This window comes from Mustela nivalis (genome assembly GCF_964662115.1).
Source record: "Mustela nivalis genome assembly, chromosome: 13".
Classification (NCBI taxonomy): Eukaryota; Metazoa; Chordata; class Mammalia; order Carnivora; family Mustelidae; genus Mustela; species Mustela nivalis.
Window position 1 is genome coordinate 45067701 of NC_139032.1, and position 17951 is coordinate 45085651.

At 44.2% G+C, this 17951-nt stretch overlaps 1 protein-coding gene and 1 long non-coding RNA gene across 4 annotated transcripts in view; both read right to left on the reverse strand.

The window, feature by feature from the left end:
- Positions 1-17951, reverse strand: part of LOC309846456 — a 644888-nt gene that overhangs the window by 337390 nt on the left and 289547 nt on the right. The window lies entirely within an intron of this gene.
- The window catches only part of SLC24A2 (solute carrier family 24 member 2), a 248050-nt gene that overhangs the window by 26075 nt on the left and 204024 nt on the right, over positions 1-17951 (reverse strand). For both annotated transcript variants that reach the window (XM_082695359.1, XM_082695358.1), the window contains one exon: positions 5001-5141. In XM_082695359.1, the coding sequence (XP_082551485.1) occupies positions 5001-5141 (141 nt within the window). The remainder of the gene's footprint in view (positions 1-5000; positions 5142-17951) is intronic.

Consider the following 17951-nt stretch of genomic DNA (forward strand, 5'->3'; position numbering starts at 1 on the left):
AAATTGTGTCCATGTGCCCGCCATTTTGTTCCCAGTATAATGGTTTATGTGTATAATAGACAGCTAATGTTCTCATTAGAAGCTTTTAGTACATCAGTATGATACTTTCTTGGCTGGAAAAATGTTTCTGGACATTAGCTGGTTGCACAAATTGGCCATATCCTTACTGATTTAAATTTGACAAATATTCATTGAGCATCTATTCTGTGCGAGGTTTGGGGACATACATATCTAACAACAGTCTCCCAAACAATCCTGTGACAGATTAAAAGCGTGTTCTCTGGATGAATATAACCAGTACTGAAATCTCTGCTCACTGATTACCAGACATGTGACTTGAGACAAATCATTCCACCTTCTAAGCTTCAGCTTTTTCATCTGCCAAATGGGGGGAATAACAATATCTAGTTGTTCTGAGGATTTCGGGTCTATGAAGTGTCTACCAAAGTGCCTGGCACATAGTAAGTGCTCAGGTAATAGTGGCGGTTGTTTATTAGATGATGTTCTCTTCGTTTTGGTTTTTAAGAGACAAGGAAATTGAGGTTCAGGGAGGTGGAAGTGGCTGCCAAGACTGGGCTGAGGGGTCTTGGTTTTGCCTCTCATTTGTTGGGTAAGCTTGGACAAGTCACTAAACCTCTCTGGGTCCCAATCCCCTCCTTCTTGCTTGAACTGTGCTCGGTACACAGCAGACCCAGTAAATACTTGGTGAATGAATCAACGACTGGTATGAATTGCAGGAACAGAGCTGACTTCTTAGGTACCTCCCCTGTTCAGATGGTCACGTTTTGATGCATTCTTATTTTATAAGATCACCCATCCTAAGTCAGGAGCGCATATAACTTTTGGAGGTCTTTATTTCCTTTATTATTTTCAATATTTATCAAAGACACATTCCTCATTAAGGTTTATATTTTAGTTCTTTTGCTTTGAAACCAAAGCCATTATTTGAAGAAAATGATGAAAGTGAATTAATCGGAAGTGTGTGTAATCCAACAAACACTGTCATATAATTTGCATATAAATGAAGTGGAAAGAAAAGCAAGGGGGAGTACTGTTTACCCTGAAACTGGATGGCTACTAAAAAATCATGTTTTCCTTGTAATTGCTGTCAAGGTTTGGAACGTTCATCTCCACGGGTAATTCAAAAACTACTGGGGAAACAGAGCTGCCAGGCCCTCCGGAGAAGCCAACGTTTATTAATTAATAATTTTCTCCTCTCTTTTTCTTCTCCCTTGATGTTTTTTCAGGAGGGCCTGGTGGCAGGGCATGAAGGCCGTGGTGGACTGCCAAGACGACCACAGCACTTCCCAGTTCTTCTTAACAAGAGGCGAGGTCTGTTTCCCCACCGTTTGAATCTGGGCTGGACTTTCTTGGACCAACAGAACATGGTAGAAGTGACAGCATGCAGATTCCAAGCTAGATCTCAAGAGGTTTTGCAGCTTTCACTCATGCTGCCCTTGGAACTCAACCATCGTGCATGTCAGCTCCGGCTTGCCTGCTCAAGGGTCAGGGACCAAGTGAGGCAGAGATGAGCCTTTTCCGTTGACCTACTCCTAGACCAACAAGCCCCCAGCCAGGTCAGTGAACAGAACTGTCCAGCTGAGCCCAGAACAAATGGTGCATTCAGAGAATTCTGGACTAAAAAAATTGCATCCTTTTTTAAGCCACTACATTTTGGGCAGGGGTGTTACACAGCAGGTGATCACTGATCCAAGATCAAACCTACTGAAACTCTTCTGTGCTAAGCATGATCAAAAAGCCACCTACTGGCTTTTGTATCAACTGGCATGGTTTCATTCATTCTGTTTTGTATATGCAAAGGAGGGCCATATAATTCATCTGCCAAATCAGCATGCTCTGGGATTAAACTGGGACTATCCTTGGAAAACTGGGACGTATGGCCCCTTAGATCTGCAGTTTTGTAGTAATGGTCATCTCTTTATGCTTTCCCTAATCACAGGATGTCATAGGCGGCAGGGAGTGGAGAGATCCACCCTCTATTTCGTAGAGGAGGAAAAGTGAGGTCCAGCGTTGAGCAGTGACTTCCTGAAGGCTGAACAGCTCATGAGTTATGTGGGGTTATGTGGGGGTATGAACCACTGTGGTCATGGTGGTAGAATGAGAATGCTTGTGGAGTCAGGAGACTTCTGCTTGGATCGAGCCCCTGTCGGTGACATGGCTGCGCAGTCTTGCTCTATAGTCTATACCTTGTTTCTTCTACTAATTTTAGATCTCCTTAGAGATAGGAATTGAGAGTTCTGGGCCTTCACCTGTCGGACACAGGCTTGATGCTTGGCACGTAATAGGTATTCAGTAAATATTTGGCTGAGGACATTTTAAAACAACCAAATGTGCTGAGATTCACATTTTTGCTGGGGTGAGCCCACAGGCTATGTAGAAAAAGAGAGGAAAAAAAATCCAGTCCATCCCAGGGATGGCGCTTGGCCTGGCCATGCAAAGGGCAAGAACCTCATTGGTTCCCCCAGCCCAGGTGCTGGCTCTCGAGGCTTGTGCACAGCGAATCAACAGTCTGCGGTATTACGAAGGAGAGCGCCATGAAGCTGCATCCTCTTGCTCCGTACCCCTGGGGGCTCCAGCATCAGCCAGCAGAGCTGCCGTCAGCCGGGTTATGACTTGTGTGGTGGAATCCTGTGTGCTGGCCAGGAGCGGCTGTTTCAGAGCTTTGATCTCCCCTAAGAGCGTCCTTGTCCTGGGAGTTCAGATCACGGAGACGATCTGCACTCTGCCAGGCCTTGCCCTGGGGGTCCCGGCCAGTGTGAGATAAGCCCGGGCCTCGATCACTGGCATCTTCCTTCCAGTCCTGCACCCTTTGCTGACCGCCCCAGTGGCTGTGGGCTAACTCCCTCTCAGCCGTCCATCAGCCCCGTCTACTCAGCGCCATGGTGCACCAGGCCTCCCGCAGGGATTTAGGAAAGCTGGTCTGTCTCTCTGATTTTCCTCCGGGGAGCTAAGCAAAAACACGGGTCTGAACAACAGAACAATGGAAGGACAGAGAGATAGAGAGAGAAGGCATGTGCGAGAGCACATGTGAGCACGCACATCTCCAAAATGTCACTGGGACGTGAGCCGCGAAGAAAGTTAACACGTTCCAGCTCTTCGGCTGGAGGTTGCCAGGAAGCCTAGCCTTTGCATGGAGCAGATCTTCTGCAACTGTGTCGTGAATGAAGAAACCGAAGTGTTGCTTTAAGTGAGCCACACCTGTTACACGTCCCCTTCACTGGGAAGCCTCTATTGTTGGGAGTCCTTACACGAGGGGGTCCTTTCCTGGCCTGTACTTGACAAGACGTGGCTCTCCACTGGCTTGGATCATTTATAGGCCAGGCCAGTGGGACGGGATTTCTCTTTTCTCTTCTGTCTTCTGCGAGTACAGAAAGTGGATCACCATGGGGCTCTTAAGACTTGGGCTAAATTTCGCCATATGCGACCACGGTGTCCTCTTGTAAATGCTCTCAGAAATAATGTTCTTGGACTTCCACCTTCTGGTATCATGAAATAGGAAGGGGGAGCCCAAGCTGTGTGGTCACGCAGACCTGGGTGTAAATCTCCGCTCCATCCCCAAGGAAGTAATCAGGCAGGAGTTGGTTAACTTCTTTGTGCCTAAGTTTCTTTCTACTTATGCCAATAATATATAACATTATATGTAAGGAATAGAAATATAAAGTATATGTGTGTCTGTGTGTACACATACCTATGCTAGTTGTTCCCTGAGGCTGCACAATATAGCTTCTTGGAAGTACATGGTACGTACTAATGGACAGTAGGTACAAACCTTGGTTGAATGAGATATGTGTGTAGACCCATAATAAAAAGGACAGCTACTTCTTATCATTAGTTCCCCTACCTCTGGGGCACTGGTCCAAGAACCCAGTTTTGATTTGATCTCCATTTAGATTGTATTTTGGTGCTCATAAGATGGTATTGTGTTCAATGTCCTAGTACATACTAATGGTAGAAAAGAATGTTGATTAGAGTAATAAGAACAATACAGGATGGAGAAGATATGCAAGCATTTATACTACATGATTGCATTTCTTTAAATGATTGTTTTGAATTGAATGAATAATACACATGTACACAAATACTTAATAAAATAAAATCCAAGTTCCCCTCTTGCTTCCAACCTTCAGTTCCCCTTCTTAGAGACAATCACTGTGGTGGTTTTAAAACATGGTTGTCAATTCTTTGACACTCCTTCCATCAAGGGTGTCCTAACCTCTGTGACACCAATGTATTCTAGGTAGATTTTTTTGTCTCCTTCCCTTTAATCAAGACAAACTTATGATTGCTTTGACCACTACACTCTAGTGGAAATGACTGTGTGTGACTTCTGAGATGAGGTCATCAAAGACCATGCAGCTTCTGCCTTGGGCTCCTGGGATGCTCATTATTGGGGCCCTGATTTCTCATCAATGATATCTGACTCTCTTGAGGCCACATGTGCAAGGGAGCCCCACTTGCATGGAGAAACCACAGGTAGGCTCTCCTGTAGACCATCGCAGGTAAACCCAGCCTTTGAATCATCTCTGTCCAGGTCCTAGAAACATCAGTAAAGAAGCTTCCAGATAAGTCCATTCCACAGCCATTCAAAGTCTTCCCAGCAGAGGCCCCGAGATGTTGTGGAACAGAGACACGCCAACTCCAATGTGCCCTATTTGAATTCCTGATCTACACAACCCATAAGCAGAACAAAATGTTTGTTGTTTCTGCACCACTAAGTTTTGAGATGGTTTGTTTGTCCATAGATCGGATAAGTTGAACCATCACTATTATTGTGCACCTGTCCAGAGAGATTTCAGACATATATAAGCATACACATGTTCATGTGTCACCCCCTTTTCCTCTTAAGGCAAAAGGCAACAACCTAGGTATACTGTTATATACCATATATACCTATATACCAAGTGTATATATATGCCTATATACCAAGTATATATATATGCCTATATACCAAGGAGTCAACTAAACAAGGATCTACTCACCGGCTTGCGGACGTCAGGTAAGGTAATCCAGAGGGGAAACACAATGGGGAACACAATGAGGAACGTGACTTGCTTGCGGGGGTTGGAAGGCCAGGCCAGGCTGAGAGGCTGGTCATCCTCATCTTCACCCGCCTCCGTGGTCTGTTGTGGAAAGACAGAGATGAAAGAATAAATGAACAAAAGAGACAACAATGTGCAAGAGCAAGAGCGCGAAGCCAGGGAGCGGCGCTCGGGTCCCCCTCAGGAGTTTTCTCGGGTTATCCCAGCAGTTCAACATGTGACTTTTAGGCTTGTATGAGAACCCCATCTGTCACAGGGACAGACAAGACACACGCACCCAGGAGGACTGAGGAACTTCTTTTTCTCTCCCAGAACAGTCTTCAGCTTCTGCCTTAAAGGAAGGGATCGTTGAGCTGGGGTGGCCCACAGCAACGATCCACGGACTCTTATGGAAACCACATCTGTAGACCAAAAGACTCGAATGTCCACCTTTTCCTTTTCCTCCTCTTCCCTTCTCCTTGAAGACAAAGCTATAGGATTCATTCCAGGAATCCTTGGGAAGGATTTTTTTTTTTAATTACAAATTTAAAAAAATGTATCTTTTTATTTTTAAAAATAAATTTATATGTATTGACAGCATTGACTCTTTGTGGGCAAAGGAAAGTAACCATAGAAACGATTCAGTGACAATACTCAGCTTCCTTCCCTGGCCCTGGAATCATCAAGCTCACAGATTGTCGTGTAGTTGTGAGTTTTTAACCATGTACAATCATCTTGTTAAATTCCAAACCATTTTAATTCCAGCCGAAGCCTTTTTACACAAACACGTGTCCCATTCTCAGAGATACAAGAGTATGGGGGTGGAGTGAGCCACAGAACCTGGCGGGGGTGGGGGGTCAACAGCAGAGGATCTCAGAGTCCGGGGTGAACTTGAGAGCTTCTGACCTAGCAGCTGGCACCACCTGCTGAGGTCAGAGGCTTCTGAAGTCCCAGAGCAGCACACCCTCTCCCCACGAGGGGGCAGAGGGGACAGGCTCAGGCCAGAAGCTTGGGAGAAAAGGATTCACCCAGACGCAGGGCTGGGTGTGAGGACCGACACAGTGCAGTATAATATTTATTTCTAACTTAAGCCCTAGTACTGCCAAAAGGATTTGTAGTGGTTTACACAATCACCCACACTCTCCCAAGAGTTAACATTAAAAAAATGTCTATGTAAAAGGAACCTTAAGCCATACTGAAAAAAGTTGGTAATCACAGGTTCTTTCTCTCTGGGCATATGTCCTTGGCAGTGGGTAAGAGAGTGTATAAGCAACAAATATGGGGGAGTTAAGAGGATTAGGTCAAAAGGCAGAATGAGGAAGTTGGCAGAGTGTTTTTTTTGTCATTGGATCCTCTTTAAATATATTTCTCATTCTCCCCATCCCTTTGTTAGGCACCATATTGGAAAAGAAGAAAGAATCAACGATCTATGTTTCCTTCTTAGGAAACTAGAGAAAAGAGAGCCAATTAAATCCAAAGTAAGCCGAGGAAAATAAATAACGAAAAAGTTACAGGAGAAATCAATGAAACTGATGGGGAGGGCGTCCATAAAGTCAACAAGACCAAAAGCCGATTCCTTTGCTATGCAATTCATATGGTCCTGCCCACTGCTTTCTTTTCCCTGTCCTGAGGGCTCCCGTCCCTGATGGAAGCTTGGGCATACTGTCTCTGGTTCCTCCTTTGAGACAACACCACGTCCCCCCAGGAGATACAGGAGAATATCATTGCCCACCAAGACTGCCAGCCTCCCAGGGTGTCAGCTGGCCCGCATGAATAATCCCTCTGTAATGAGGGTAAGGAGGGTTTAGGAGACAGGCACATTTTAACGGCTCCCTCCCAGATAAGATCTTTCTTGTTGGGCCCAAATGAATGACTCTCCCCCACCCCCGGCCCCGCTCCAGTAGATGCCTCAGAAATGGGGAGGAATCATGGGAGAGTTGACGCATTGCATCCTTCCTAATAAGTACCTCATCTCATACCAGCTGGGTGGTTTTATTCAGGCAGAGGATTCCAGCACCTCGAAGACTCATCCCGCTCCTCTGACAAATTCATTGAGGCTCCTCCCCCTTCCAGGACTGACCCTCCCGGCCCCCAGTTCCCTCTCAAACCGCCATCTGCAATCCAGCAACTTCCCTCTAAACTCTGAGCTAACCTTTCTCTGAGAAAAAAAAAACAAAAGCAACTCTTGATGACTCATATCATTTTAATGACACCGACAGATGGTGACATTTCATCAATAACCCTTCTGCTTATAACCTACGGATTAGCTCCTTTCTCCATCTGCCAAAGTCACCAGGCAGGCAGTGCCACTAGGAAATAGAAGAAAATAATTGTCTGTTTAGATGCATAAACTCTAAACATACTACTGTCCAGCGCAAACAATTAGCTATATTGTGCAGCTGCCAAAAGCTGCATTCGAGGTGGCGTTGCTAGGGCAGAAATGGGCAAGGGGAAGAGATGGGTCTCAGGCCAGACAAACAGTGCTCTCCAGGCAGAATCCACAGCCCCTTGGGGAAGAGTCCTGCTACCGAGTACAGGAGCCCAGAACCTTGGGGTGGATTTGAGAGGTGTCCTGGGAGCAAGGCTATCGGTATATTTTGGGGAAAATTTTCATTGTCATCTTGCCAAGTGCAATCACACTCTAGTTCAATGGGCAACAGCTTGCAAGCTGGTTAGAAAAGTGGAGAAAATATACCGTTCGAAGTCTGGGGCACATTGTGCCTTTGCCCAAGCTGGGGCTGCTGGCGTGTTTATTAGTCCCAACCCCGGTGAGAGGCCACTGAGGTTAGGGCACCAATTTTTCAGTTTTTCCTAGACTTGTGGCATGGTGGCTTTGACCTTGTAGCAACCCATCCTAGTCCTCTAAAGCTCCTGTGGGGTGTCTGCAGAAAACAAAACAATGAAAAATAATCTGGAATAAAATTCAAGTGACTTCGGAGAGAAGGGCTTGAAATAGTCTGATGTCTGCTGGGGTCTCTGTAGAAGCCCTAGAATTGTGTGAAACCGGGGCTGGCAATCACTGCTTCAGGGCTTTCTAATTTCTGATATGGAACTTCTGAGACGAAAACACATGGCTTTAAGTTGCCACAGAATGTGTGCTGGTTGTCCGACCACGAAGGGATCCGTACAGCGTGGTGAAATGAGAAGGTCTTAGAAAATCAGCGGAGCTGGCTTCCAGGCTCTGCTCCTGCTGTGATTTCTTGAGCAGTGACCACCGTCATCTACGGGTAATCACTGAGTGTCTTTTGGTGTGAACTAGGGCACTAGGTTCTAACTCTTGGTTCCAAGGAAGCTTTGACTTAAAAGAGGAGACAATGAATGGCTGCCTGGGTGGCTCAGTCGGTTAAGCATCTGTCTTTGGCTCAGGTCCTAGTTTCAGGGTCCTGGAATTGAGCCCCATGTTGGGCTCCCTGTTCAGGGAAGGGTGCTTGCAGAACATGTGGCAAGAGTTCTTTTTTTTTTTTTTTGTGGCAAGAACTTCTAATTCTGCCTGTTATGAACTCAAATGTGCCCTCCCCCAATTCCTCTGCTGAAACCCTGACCCCAATATCTCAGAATGCGGCTGTATTTGGAGAGAGGGCCCTTCAGATAAAATGAGGCCATGGGGGTGGGTCCTTGTAAGGTTTTCTTAGGAAAGATTAGGATACACAGAGATGCATCAGGGGCTTGTGTGCACAGAGGAAAAGGCCATATGAGGACAGGGTGAAAAGATAGCCATCTGCAAGTCGAGGAGAGAGGCCTCAGAGGAAGACAATGCTGCTAGCACCTTGATCTTGGACTTCCAGCTTCCAAACTGTGAGGAATCGCTTCTGTTGTTTAAACCATTCAGTCTGTGGTAATCTGTTAGAGCAGCCTGAGCAAACGAATACACTGTCCAGCTGCATCGTTGCTAGCAAGACCACTTTCATCTAGGCCCAGAATAAAGACTCGGTTTTCAGCCTCTCTTGCAATGAGGTGTGGCCCTATGAAGTTCTGGCCAATGGGAGGTCAACAGAAAAATCCTCTGCAACTCTGGGATGTATCTTTAAAGAATGGAGGTGTGTCCTTCATCTCTGCTTCCTGCTGGCTGGAATAGGAGCATTTTGGCTTGAGATTTAACAGTCATGTTGGACCATGCAGTGGAGAAAAACTACAAAAGGATCAGAGTTCCTGACACTGGGCAAGGGCTGTTCTGGTCCTGAGCTACATATGCTGACTTGGGAGAAACGGAAAATTCTGTTTTACACAAGCCAGTGTTCCTTGGGTTTTTGGTTGCTCCCAGTGGAACCTTATCCTGACTAATCCAATGTCCTCTTTAGGAGGAATCAAGAGAGGAAAATATCTTTCACGTCTCAGTCCTAGGAAAAGTCATGCTGCTTTTGAGAAACGTTGAAAAATCTTAGAAATACTGTGACTCAGGCAAATGACACTATTTTTCCTTCTTGCTTTGCACGGGGGACTTCAGAGCCAAATTTGTAGCCTCCACCCACCGATCACAGCCCTGGGGTCTGTTTCACTTCCTCCAGTCCCACTCTTTCCTTTTCCTTTACATCTTGTGTTGAATTTTCTCAAAATTCTTCATTTTATCCTTTTTCCTCAGAAGTATTTTTACAAGCAGCCTTGAATCTTTGTAGAATGAGGTAGGGCAGACTCACAACGAGAACTCTCAGTGGCTGAATGGAATTATTTGCATAACTGGGTGTGGATGTGCGTGCACATGTATGTGTGTGCGCACGTGTGTGTGTGAGGGAGAGAGAGAGAGAGAGAAAGAGAGAGTGTTACCCTAAGCGACAACTGCACAATCACCTTCTAGGATTCATTTATCAAGACTGAAGCCTGGACCCTGGAGGTCTGGCCATGGGAAGACAGAAGAGAACAGGAGGTCTCTGATACCAACAAGTTATTTTTTATTTATCTCATGAACGGGAGGAGAGCCATAGCCTGTCCATTTGTGGCCTACTACGATGAGAATCGTCTTATTTCATTGATTGATTTTATTTATTTGAGAGAGTGAGAGAGATCAGAGAGGGAGAGGGGAGAAGGCGAAGCAGACCCTGCTTAGCAAGGAGCCCGATGTGGGGCTCGATCCCAGGACCTGGGGATCATGACCTGAGCGGAAGGCAGATGCTTAACTGACTGAGCCACCCAGGCACCCCTCATGGGAATCTTTTTAGCTTCTTTGTGTGTATACCTTATACTATTTCTACTTGTGCCTGGTAGGGACGGTTTGCCCTAGAAGAGGCATCAGGTTTCCAGCAGTGGGGCCTGAGCTGGATCCACCAGTCCAGAGGCTGCTTCTCCAGCTGGAAAAATATTTCCTGGGAGCAACCCAATTTCTTTTTTTTTTTTAATATAATTTTTTTATTTTTTTTATAAACATATATTTTTATCCCCAGGGGTACAGGTCTGTGAATCACCAGGTTTACACACTTCAAAGCACTCACCAAAACACATACCCTCCCCAATGTCCATAATCCCACCCCCTTCTCCCAAACCCCCTCCCCCCAGCAACCCTCAGTTTGTTTTGTGAGATTAAGAGTCACTTATGGTTTGTCTCCCTCCTAATCCCATCTTCTCTCATTTATTCTTCTCGTACCCACTTAAGCCTCCATGTTGCATCACCACTTCCTCATATCAGGGAGATCATATGATAGTTGTCTTTCTCCGCTTGACTTATTTCGCTAAGCATGATATGCTCTAGCAACCCAATTTCTTATTCTTGTCTGTGAAGGGCATGGTGCAAGACTTCAACGTGAAGGGGAGCCCATTTTAATGCAATCTCTTCTATTAGAGAATTAAAATGAAAACTCGAGAGGCATTTGAAGGTAGGCCATCTTCAAGCTCAGTGTTACTGATTGCTGATAACATCTTATCTCCAGGTGGCAAGGAGCAATCTCTGAGAATCACCTGGATCTGCCCAGATTTCAGCCCGGTTGTGGTTTTTTTTTTTTTTTTTTTTTTTAAGATTTTATTTATTTATTTGACAGACAGAAATCACAAGTAGGCAGACAGGCAGGCAGAGAGAGAGAGGAGAAAGCAGGCTCCCTGCTGAGCAGAGAGCCCGATGCGGGGAGAGCCCGATGCGGGGCTCGATCCCAGGACCCTGAGATCATGACCTGAGCTGAAGGCAGAGGCTTAACCCACTGAGCCACCCAGGCGCCCCCCGGTTGGGGTTTGATTCGGGTTGGAAGTGAACGTCTCACCCTTCTCTCCCCTAAAAAAGGACGACATCCTTCGGCTCTCGGGAGTGCTCTTCCTTCTCACCAGGGAGCCCCTTCCATGTGCCGTGATGCTGGAGGGAATAACAGGGCCGCGCTTAAAAGGCCACGAAAAACAGAACTCATTACTCTAAAGCACTGGGCCATGGTTAAGTGGGGTGAAGGTCAAGATTTTCAAGTGGTTTGTGATTTTTCTTAAAGAGAATGTCCATAACACATTTGCTGTTGTTGCTCCTTCTGTCGTTTGTATCTGGGAAAAGCAAATAGGTTTCTACCTCCCTGTTGTTCGGCTGCACAGATGCACACTTGAATGACCAGACAGGGCGAAGCTCACCAAAAGACTGTGACGCGGGCTAGGAATCGCCTACGGGCTCAGAGAGAGGGACCGAGGGTGGGAATACAGATTCAGAAAAACATCACTCAGGGGTGCCTGGGTGGCTCAGTGTGTTAAGCCGCTGCCTTCGGCTCAGGTCATGATCTCGGGGTCCTGGGATCGAGTCCCGCATGGGGGGGGGGTCTCTGCTCAGCAGGGAGCCTGCTTCCTCCTCTCTCTCTGCCTGCCTCTCTATCTACTTGTGATCTCTCTCTGTTAAATAAATAAATAAAATCTTAAAAAAAAATTTAAAAAAAAAAAGAAAAAAAAGAAAAACATCATTCAGCTCAAGACGTGAGACTGGGTGGGCGCATCAAGAATATTGAAATAACCGCACTCCCAGCAAGGTTTTCAAAAAGGGGCTAATAGAATGCGTATTGTCTAGACGACGGGGAGGCGTTCATCTACAGACTGAGGATGGTAACTCTCCTGCAACTCCAGGAGGCACAGTGCCCGGTAGAGACCTGGGGATCGATGCATGTTAGACCTCTTCCCTTCTGCCATGAAGCTCACCTCTGGGACTAACGAGCTGTGTAATCTTGGGCAAACGGGTGGAAATGCTGGAACAGCCAAAGGACATATACTATGTGTCATCTGTAAGGCACCTGGTCCTGGTACCCCTCACTGCATTTTAGGCCCCAGCAGCCCTTAAAATCCATGTCCTAGCGAGGCAGAACTTCCTTCTCCCCTGCAATGCTCTACTGTGGGGCCACCTTCTTGACCATGAAGTTGGGTTATTCGTTCATTGTGTGGACACCATTAGATCACAAGAGACAAGCTGCAATCCAAGCCCTCTGAGATCAGTTAGGCTAGGAGCTTTAGGTTCCAAGAGAAGGAGTCCTGAATTTCAGGGTTAAAGGACTCCAGTCCATCGAGACCAGCCCCTCCGCCACCCCATTTGATGAAGTGGTATGCTGAAGAGAGGTCACGGTTGGAGGCTAGGTCCGAGTTACCTCTTTACTTCCAGCTCAAGGCTCTTTCCCCATTTCACACTGCCTCCCTTCCTTACTCCTAAAGAATAGGTATGTCAAATATAAAAATAAATGTGCTTTATGCCCAGTTATACCAGCTTTATTTGTAACAAATTTGACCTATTCAACGCAAAATATTAGCTATCGGCAGCAGCAAGCATTTAATTGACATAATTGTGCCTAATTTTCTTGAGCCTAAAACTAATTTCTGGTGGTTTGGATGGCCCACATTGCTAAGAAAAGGTGATCAGAAACCTCTGTTTCTAGTTGCATTCTTTTCCTTCTCTCCGAGTCCACTGCAGACTGAATGTTTGTGTCCCTCTGAAATTCACGTTGAGGTCCTACTCCCCTGTGTGATGGAGTCTGGGGGTGGGGCCTTTGGGAGGTGATTATAAGAGTGTTCTTACAAAAGAGCCTCCAGGGAGCTTGCTTCCCGCTTCCGCCATGTGAAGACACAGTAAACAAAATGGCCATTTATGAACCCGGAAGCAGATTCCATCACCTGCCACTTGATCTTGGACTTCTCAGCCTCTAGAACTGCGAGAAATATGTTTCTGTTGTTTCTAAGCTATTCGTGCCATGGCATTCTTGTTGTAATATCCAGGGCAGCTTTGAAGGGAAACGAAGAGCAGATCTGGGGGTAAGTGGATAGGAGGGGCCTCTATTTCTGTGGGTCCGGTCTCCAAGGTGCCAGGTATACATTTAAAAATGAGATGTGATATCAGTGGAGGGCAGACCTTCCAACACACGTGAAGAAGAAAGACTTGTTCTTTAGTATCTCTGTCCAAGGAAAAAGGACTGAAATGTTGCCCAGGCTTCACGTGATGGCGGTGGGAGGGAGACGTGACAGCCAAGCTACAGCAAGGGCCAACATGAGGGCTGGAGATTTGATGTGCTCTTCATGGCCTGATGCCACCCCAGATTCCCATCACTGTGGATCATCTTGCCCTAGCTACTTCTCAAATGAATGCCTAGGGGCCACCGGAGAGGATGGATTAAGCCCTTTACAATAATAAACTTTCTTGAGGCTGATTTTGGCAAGGACTGAAATAGGAGGCAGGTTATTTCCAGACTCCAGGATTCAGTGTTCAAAAGGCCTGTAAAACCTCAGGGGAAGAATATGCACCACATACTCACACACACACTGTACAGAGAGTATGTGTGTGTGTGTGTGTGTGTGTGTGTCTGTGTGTCTGTGTGTGGGGGGGCTCTGAGAGAGAGAGAGAGAGAGAAAGAGAGAGAGAAAGAATCTTGAAAGCACTGTACCTAATGAAGCAATTGTTGGAGAAGGGATTTATAGATAAATCTTCTGCTCCAGAACAGTCTTTTACAACATGACTGCTGTTATAAAATTAACTGAGATAGTTCATGGAGGTTCCTTAAAATGGTGTTGGGCACATAGTGAACATAAAAAATAATAATCAACAGTTACTGAGTGTTTAGGAAAATAATTTCTTCCAAGACATCTAGGAGAAAGAAGCCTGACTAAGCGAATTATGATACTTCCAGCAATAAAATCCTGTAATTCAATTAATTGACATAAAAGTAGAAACTGTAAAAATTTTTGTTCCTCCATCTATGCATTCATCGAACATTTACTGAGTATTCATTGACTATGGTGATGTCAACAAACTAATTTATTTTCCTTTTAGGTAACATGACTAAGTAGAAGGCCTTTATAAGTAGGATGAAAGGGAAAATTCCACAGCTCTATGGAGAAAATGCTATTTTCTTTTAGTAGGTAGGCTGTAAGTAGACTTTCTATCAGAAACAAAGCTTCCAAGCAGATGGCAAGACTCAAAATATTGTGACACCTTGATTCTGTGTTTTGTGCAGAGCTAAAAACAATAGCAGAGTTGGAACTCTCAAAGGTAAAGTTGCCAAAAATGTACAGTCACATTTTAATACAGTGAAAGTCTCTGAAATCAACAACTATTTGGCAAGTAAAAGGTCCCTCCCAAGCAATGTTCTAGAGAGCGCTCTCTATTTTGTAAGAGCAAATCACACCAGTGCTTTACAAAGGAAATCTATTCAAAAAGGAGATATTTAGAGGTGTCTGGGTGGCTCTGTTGGTTAAGCAACCAGCTCTTGATTTTGGCTTGGGTCATGATCTCAGGCTGAGTCGTGCCTCGGGCTCTGTGCTCAGCGTGGAGTCTGCTTGAGATTCTCTCTCTCCCTCACCCTCTGCCTCTCTAACCCCCAAAACAAAACAAAACAAAACAAACAAACAAACAAACAAATTTAAAGAATGAGATACTTCAAAGATAAATATCCATATGGTTAGTGTATTAACCTGTTTGGTCTGACATACCAAAATGCAGTAGTCTAGGTGGCTTAAATAGAAGTAGAAAGAGCAATAGAAATTTATGACCAACTCCCACCCATAAATACTGGCTGACTCAGGGACAGATGGTAAGTGATTCGCTTCTCTATTTTTCCTAAATTAATCATTCGGTTAGTGGGGTCAACATACCAGTAGCCTTCATTATATCTATTACAGAAATAGAACATCGCATATGAAAAAGATCGACCTATGAAAATATCCATTACTGGGTTGTGGATCATTTTGGTCTCACAGACCCAAAAATCTGTACTCAAAATCTCCAAGTGACACAAGAAAATATAAATTTGGGGGAAACCAGAGCCATAGTTCAGGATTTGTCAAGGAAGGTGCGTTGTGATTCATTTTGAAAGCAAACTCAGAGTTCTGGGACGGGTCAGCTGAGGGTTCTATGGCTGACGGAGACCTCATTTGCCATTTGCTAGATTCTTCTTTGAAAGGGGAATAAAAACAGGACAGTGTGGAAGAAGAAAAGCTGTTAGATCTCAATGATGGAAGACCAGAGAGCTGCATTTGGAATAAACTGTTTACTCCACTCTTAAGATGAGTCCTTACTGACAATAAATAATGGACCGAATGTTTGGGTCCCTCCAAAATTCATACATTGAGGCCCTAACCTTAGTGTGACTGTATTTGCACATGGGACTTTGAAGGAATTACTTAAAGTTACATAAGGTCAAAGAAGTGGGTCTCTGAGCCTGATAGCATGAATGTTTTTGTAAGAAGAGACATCAGAGGGTGCCCCCCACCCTGCATTATGTGTACAAGAAAGGCCATAGGAGGCCATGGAGAGAAGGCAGCCATCTGTAAGCCTGGAAGAAAGTCCTCTCCAGGAAAGTGAATTGGCTAGAACCTTGATCTTGGACTTAGAGCCTCCAGAACTGTGAGAAAATAAACTTCTGTGGTTTTAACCACCCAGTCTATGGCATTTTGTTATGGTAGTCCAAGCAGACTTACACACACTGACAATATGAATATTTATCTTTTAACAATGTCTCATTTTTTCAATAGGTTTTTTGGCTTTGAAATAAATCGTTGTGTTCACTTGCTGTAATTTATTTTGAAATCACCTTTTCAGTAATTCTTTGAGTCTTTAAAAAAGTCTTTTACTTTTGTTATCTTGGTTTCTCAGTGTCTGTGCATTTATATATATATATATATATATACACACACACGCATACATATTTATGCATATATATATATATATACATACTTAACAATATACCTCATTATCTCCACTCTGTTTTTTAAAAATTATTTTATTATTTTTAAAAGATTTTATTTATTTATTTGACAGAGATCACAAGCAGGCAGAGAGGCAGGCAGAGAGAGGAAGGGAAGCAGGCTCCCCGCTGAGCAGAGAGCCCAATGTGGGGCTCCATCCCAGGACCCTGGGATCATGACCTGAGCCAAAGGCAGAGGCTTTAACCCACTGAGCCAACCAGGCGCCCCTCCACTCTGTTTTTTATCTTCTGTTTCTATCACTTTTTCCAAGGAGATAAGTCAAAAAGAGGTAAGTCAAAAGCATCTCCTTTTTGGAAAGATGCACCATCTGAGACATTTACACTGCCTTTTGTGTGGACATCCTGAACCAACAGGGCTAACATTTAAGTAGCAAACAAATTTTTTTAAAAGGTGATAAATTTTGGGGCACCTGGGTTAAAGCCTCTGCCTTTGGCTCAGGTCATGATCCCAGGGTCCTGGGATTGAGCCCCATATTGGGCTCTCTGCTTGGCAGGGAGCCCGCTTCTCCCTTTCTTTCTGTCTCTCTGCCTACTTGTAATCTCTGTTTGACTTGTGATCTCTGTGAAATAAATAAATAAAATCTTAAAAAAATAAGTAATAAATCTTTGCCCTCCTAGTGGCAGGAAATAATTCGCTCCCCTTATAATACCATCATATGGTTTGTTTAACATATAGAGGGAAAAATTAAAAAAAGAAAACCCAACCCAAACATCAAGAATTTAGCATATTAAAAACAAGATAAGGTTTCACTCAGCAACAGCAACCAGAAAAAAACCATAATCTGCTTCTACATGACTTTGAATTGAAATCAAGTTTTCAAAGGATCTTGCTGTGAGTGATGGAGCTGTCTGGAAGACCAAGTTCTCTGAGAGCCAAGAAACCATTTCATTGCAATATAAAATGGCATCTCAAGAGTCTGGTGGAATGCAATTGCTTTTCTTCACTTTGCGTTTTGCCCAAATAATTCCTAGGTGCAACCTACGGACAAGACGGATTGCTTTCTGTACTGCTGTTATAAATTGTTTTTTTGTATCATTTCCATGGGTTTCGTAAATCTTGCTGATACAAATCATAAAAGATTTGTCAACATAAAAGCTACTGGAGAATCATAAAAATAATTCAAAAATCATTCCCATCATTTTACTATCGAATGGAATAGAATTACTCATAGGAACAGTAATATTAATGTCAGTGTTTTTTTTTTTTTTTTCCAGGGAGGTAATAGAGTTTTTTCCCTTTTATTAATAGTCAACCTTTAATGTACTTTATGTGCATGATTAATAGACGTTCTTCAAACTCTTTCAGAAAGCACAATGACAAATGGTGTTATAAATAGTAAGATTCTCAGTGAATATATAATTCTTTGTCAATATTCAAATTAAGTCAGAAACTCAAGTCTGATCTTAATTTCATTTTAAAATGTGTTTGAAAGGCCTTTGGGTGCATCTTAAGCAGTTTGTAATTACTGTTCAGGTCACCAGATACATAAACTGGATCTCAACTTTTCCTTAGATAAATATATGTCTAGGTTTGAAAAAAAGTGTTCTTTCTTCCAGAAATGGAATGAACTCCTGCACTAAGGTCTGTTAGGTAAGACACTATAATTTCTACTTTCTAAAAAAATAGTTTGTACTGGGTTTTCTCTGATACTCATGAGTTTCTTTCCTGAGGCAATCGTAATTCCAACATGGCGTGGGGCTTACAAAGTCCAGCTGGATGGGGAATCTTTGGATGTCCTTTTCCTTTCACGGTTGGGTCTTTGCATCTCCCCCAAGCCCTGCCCCA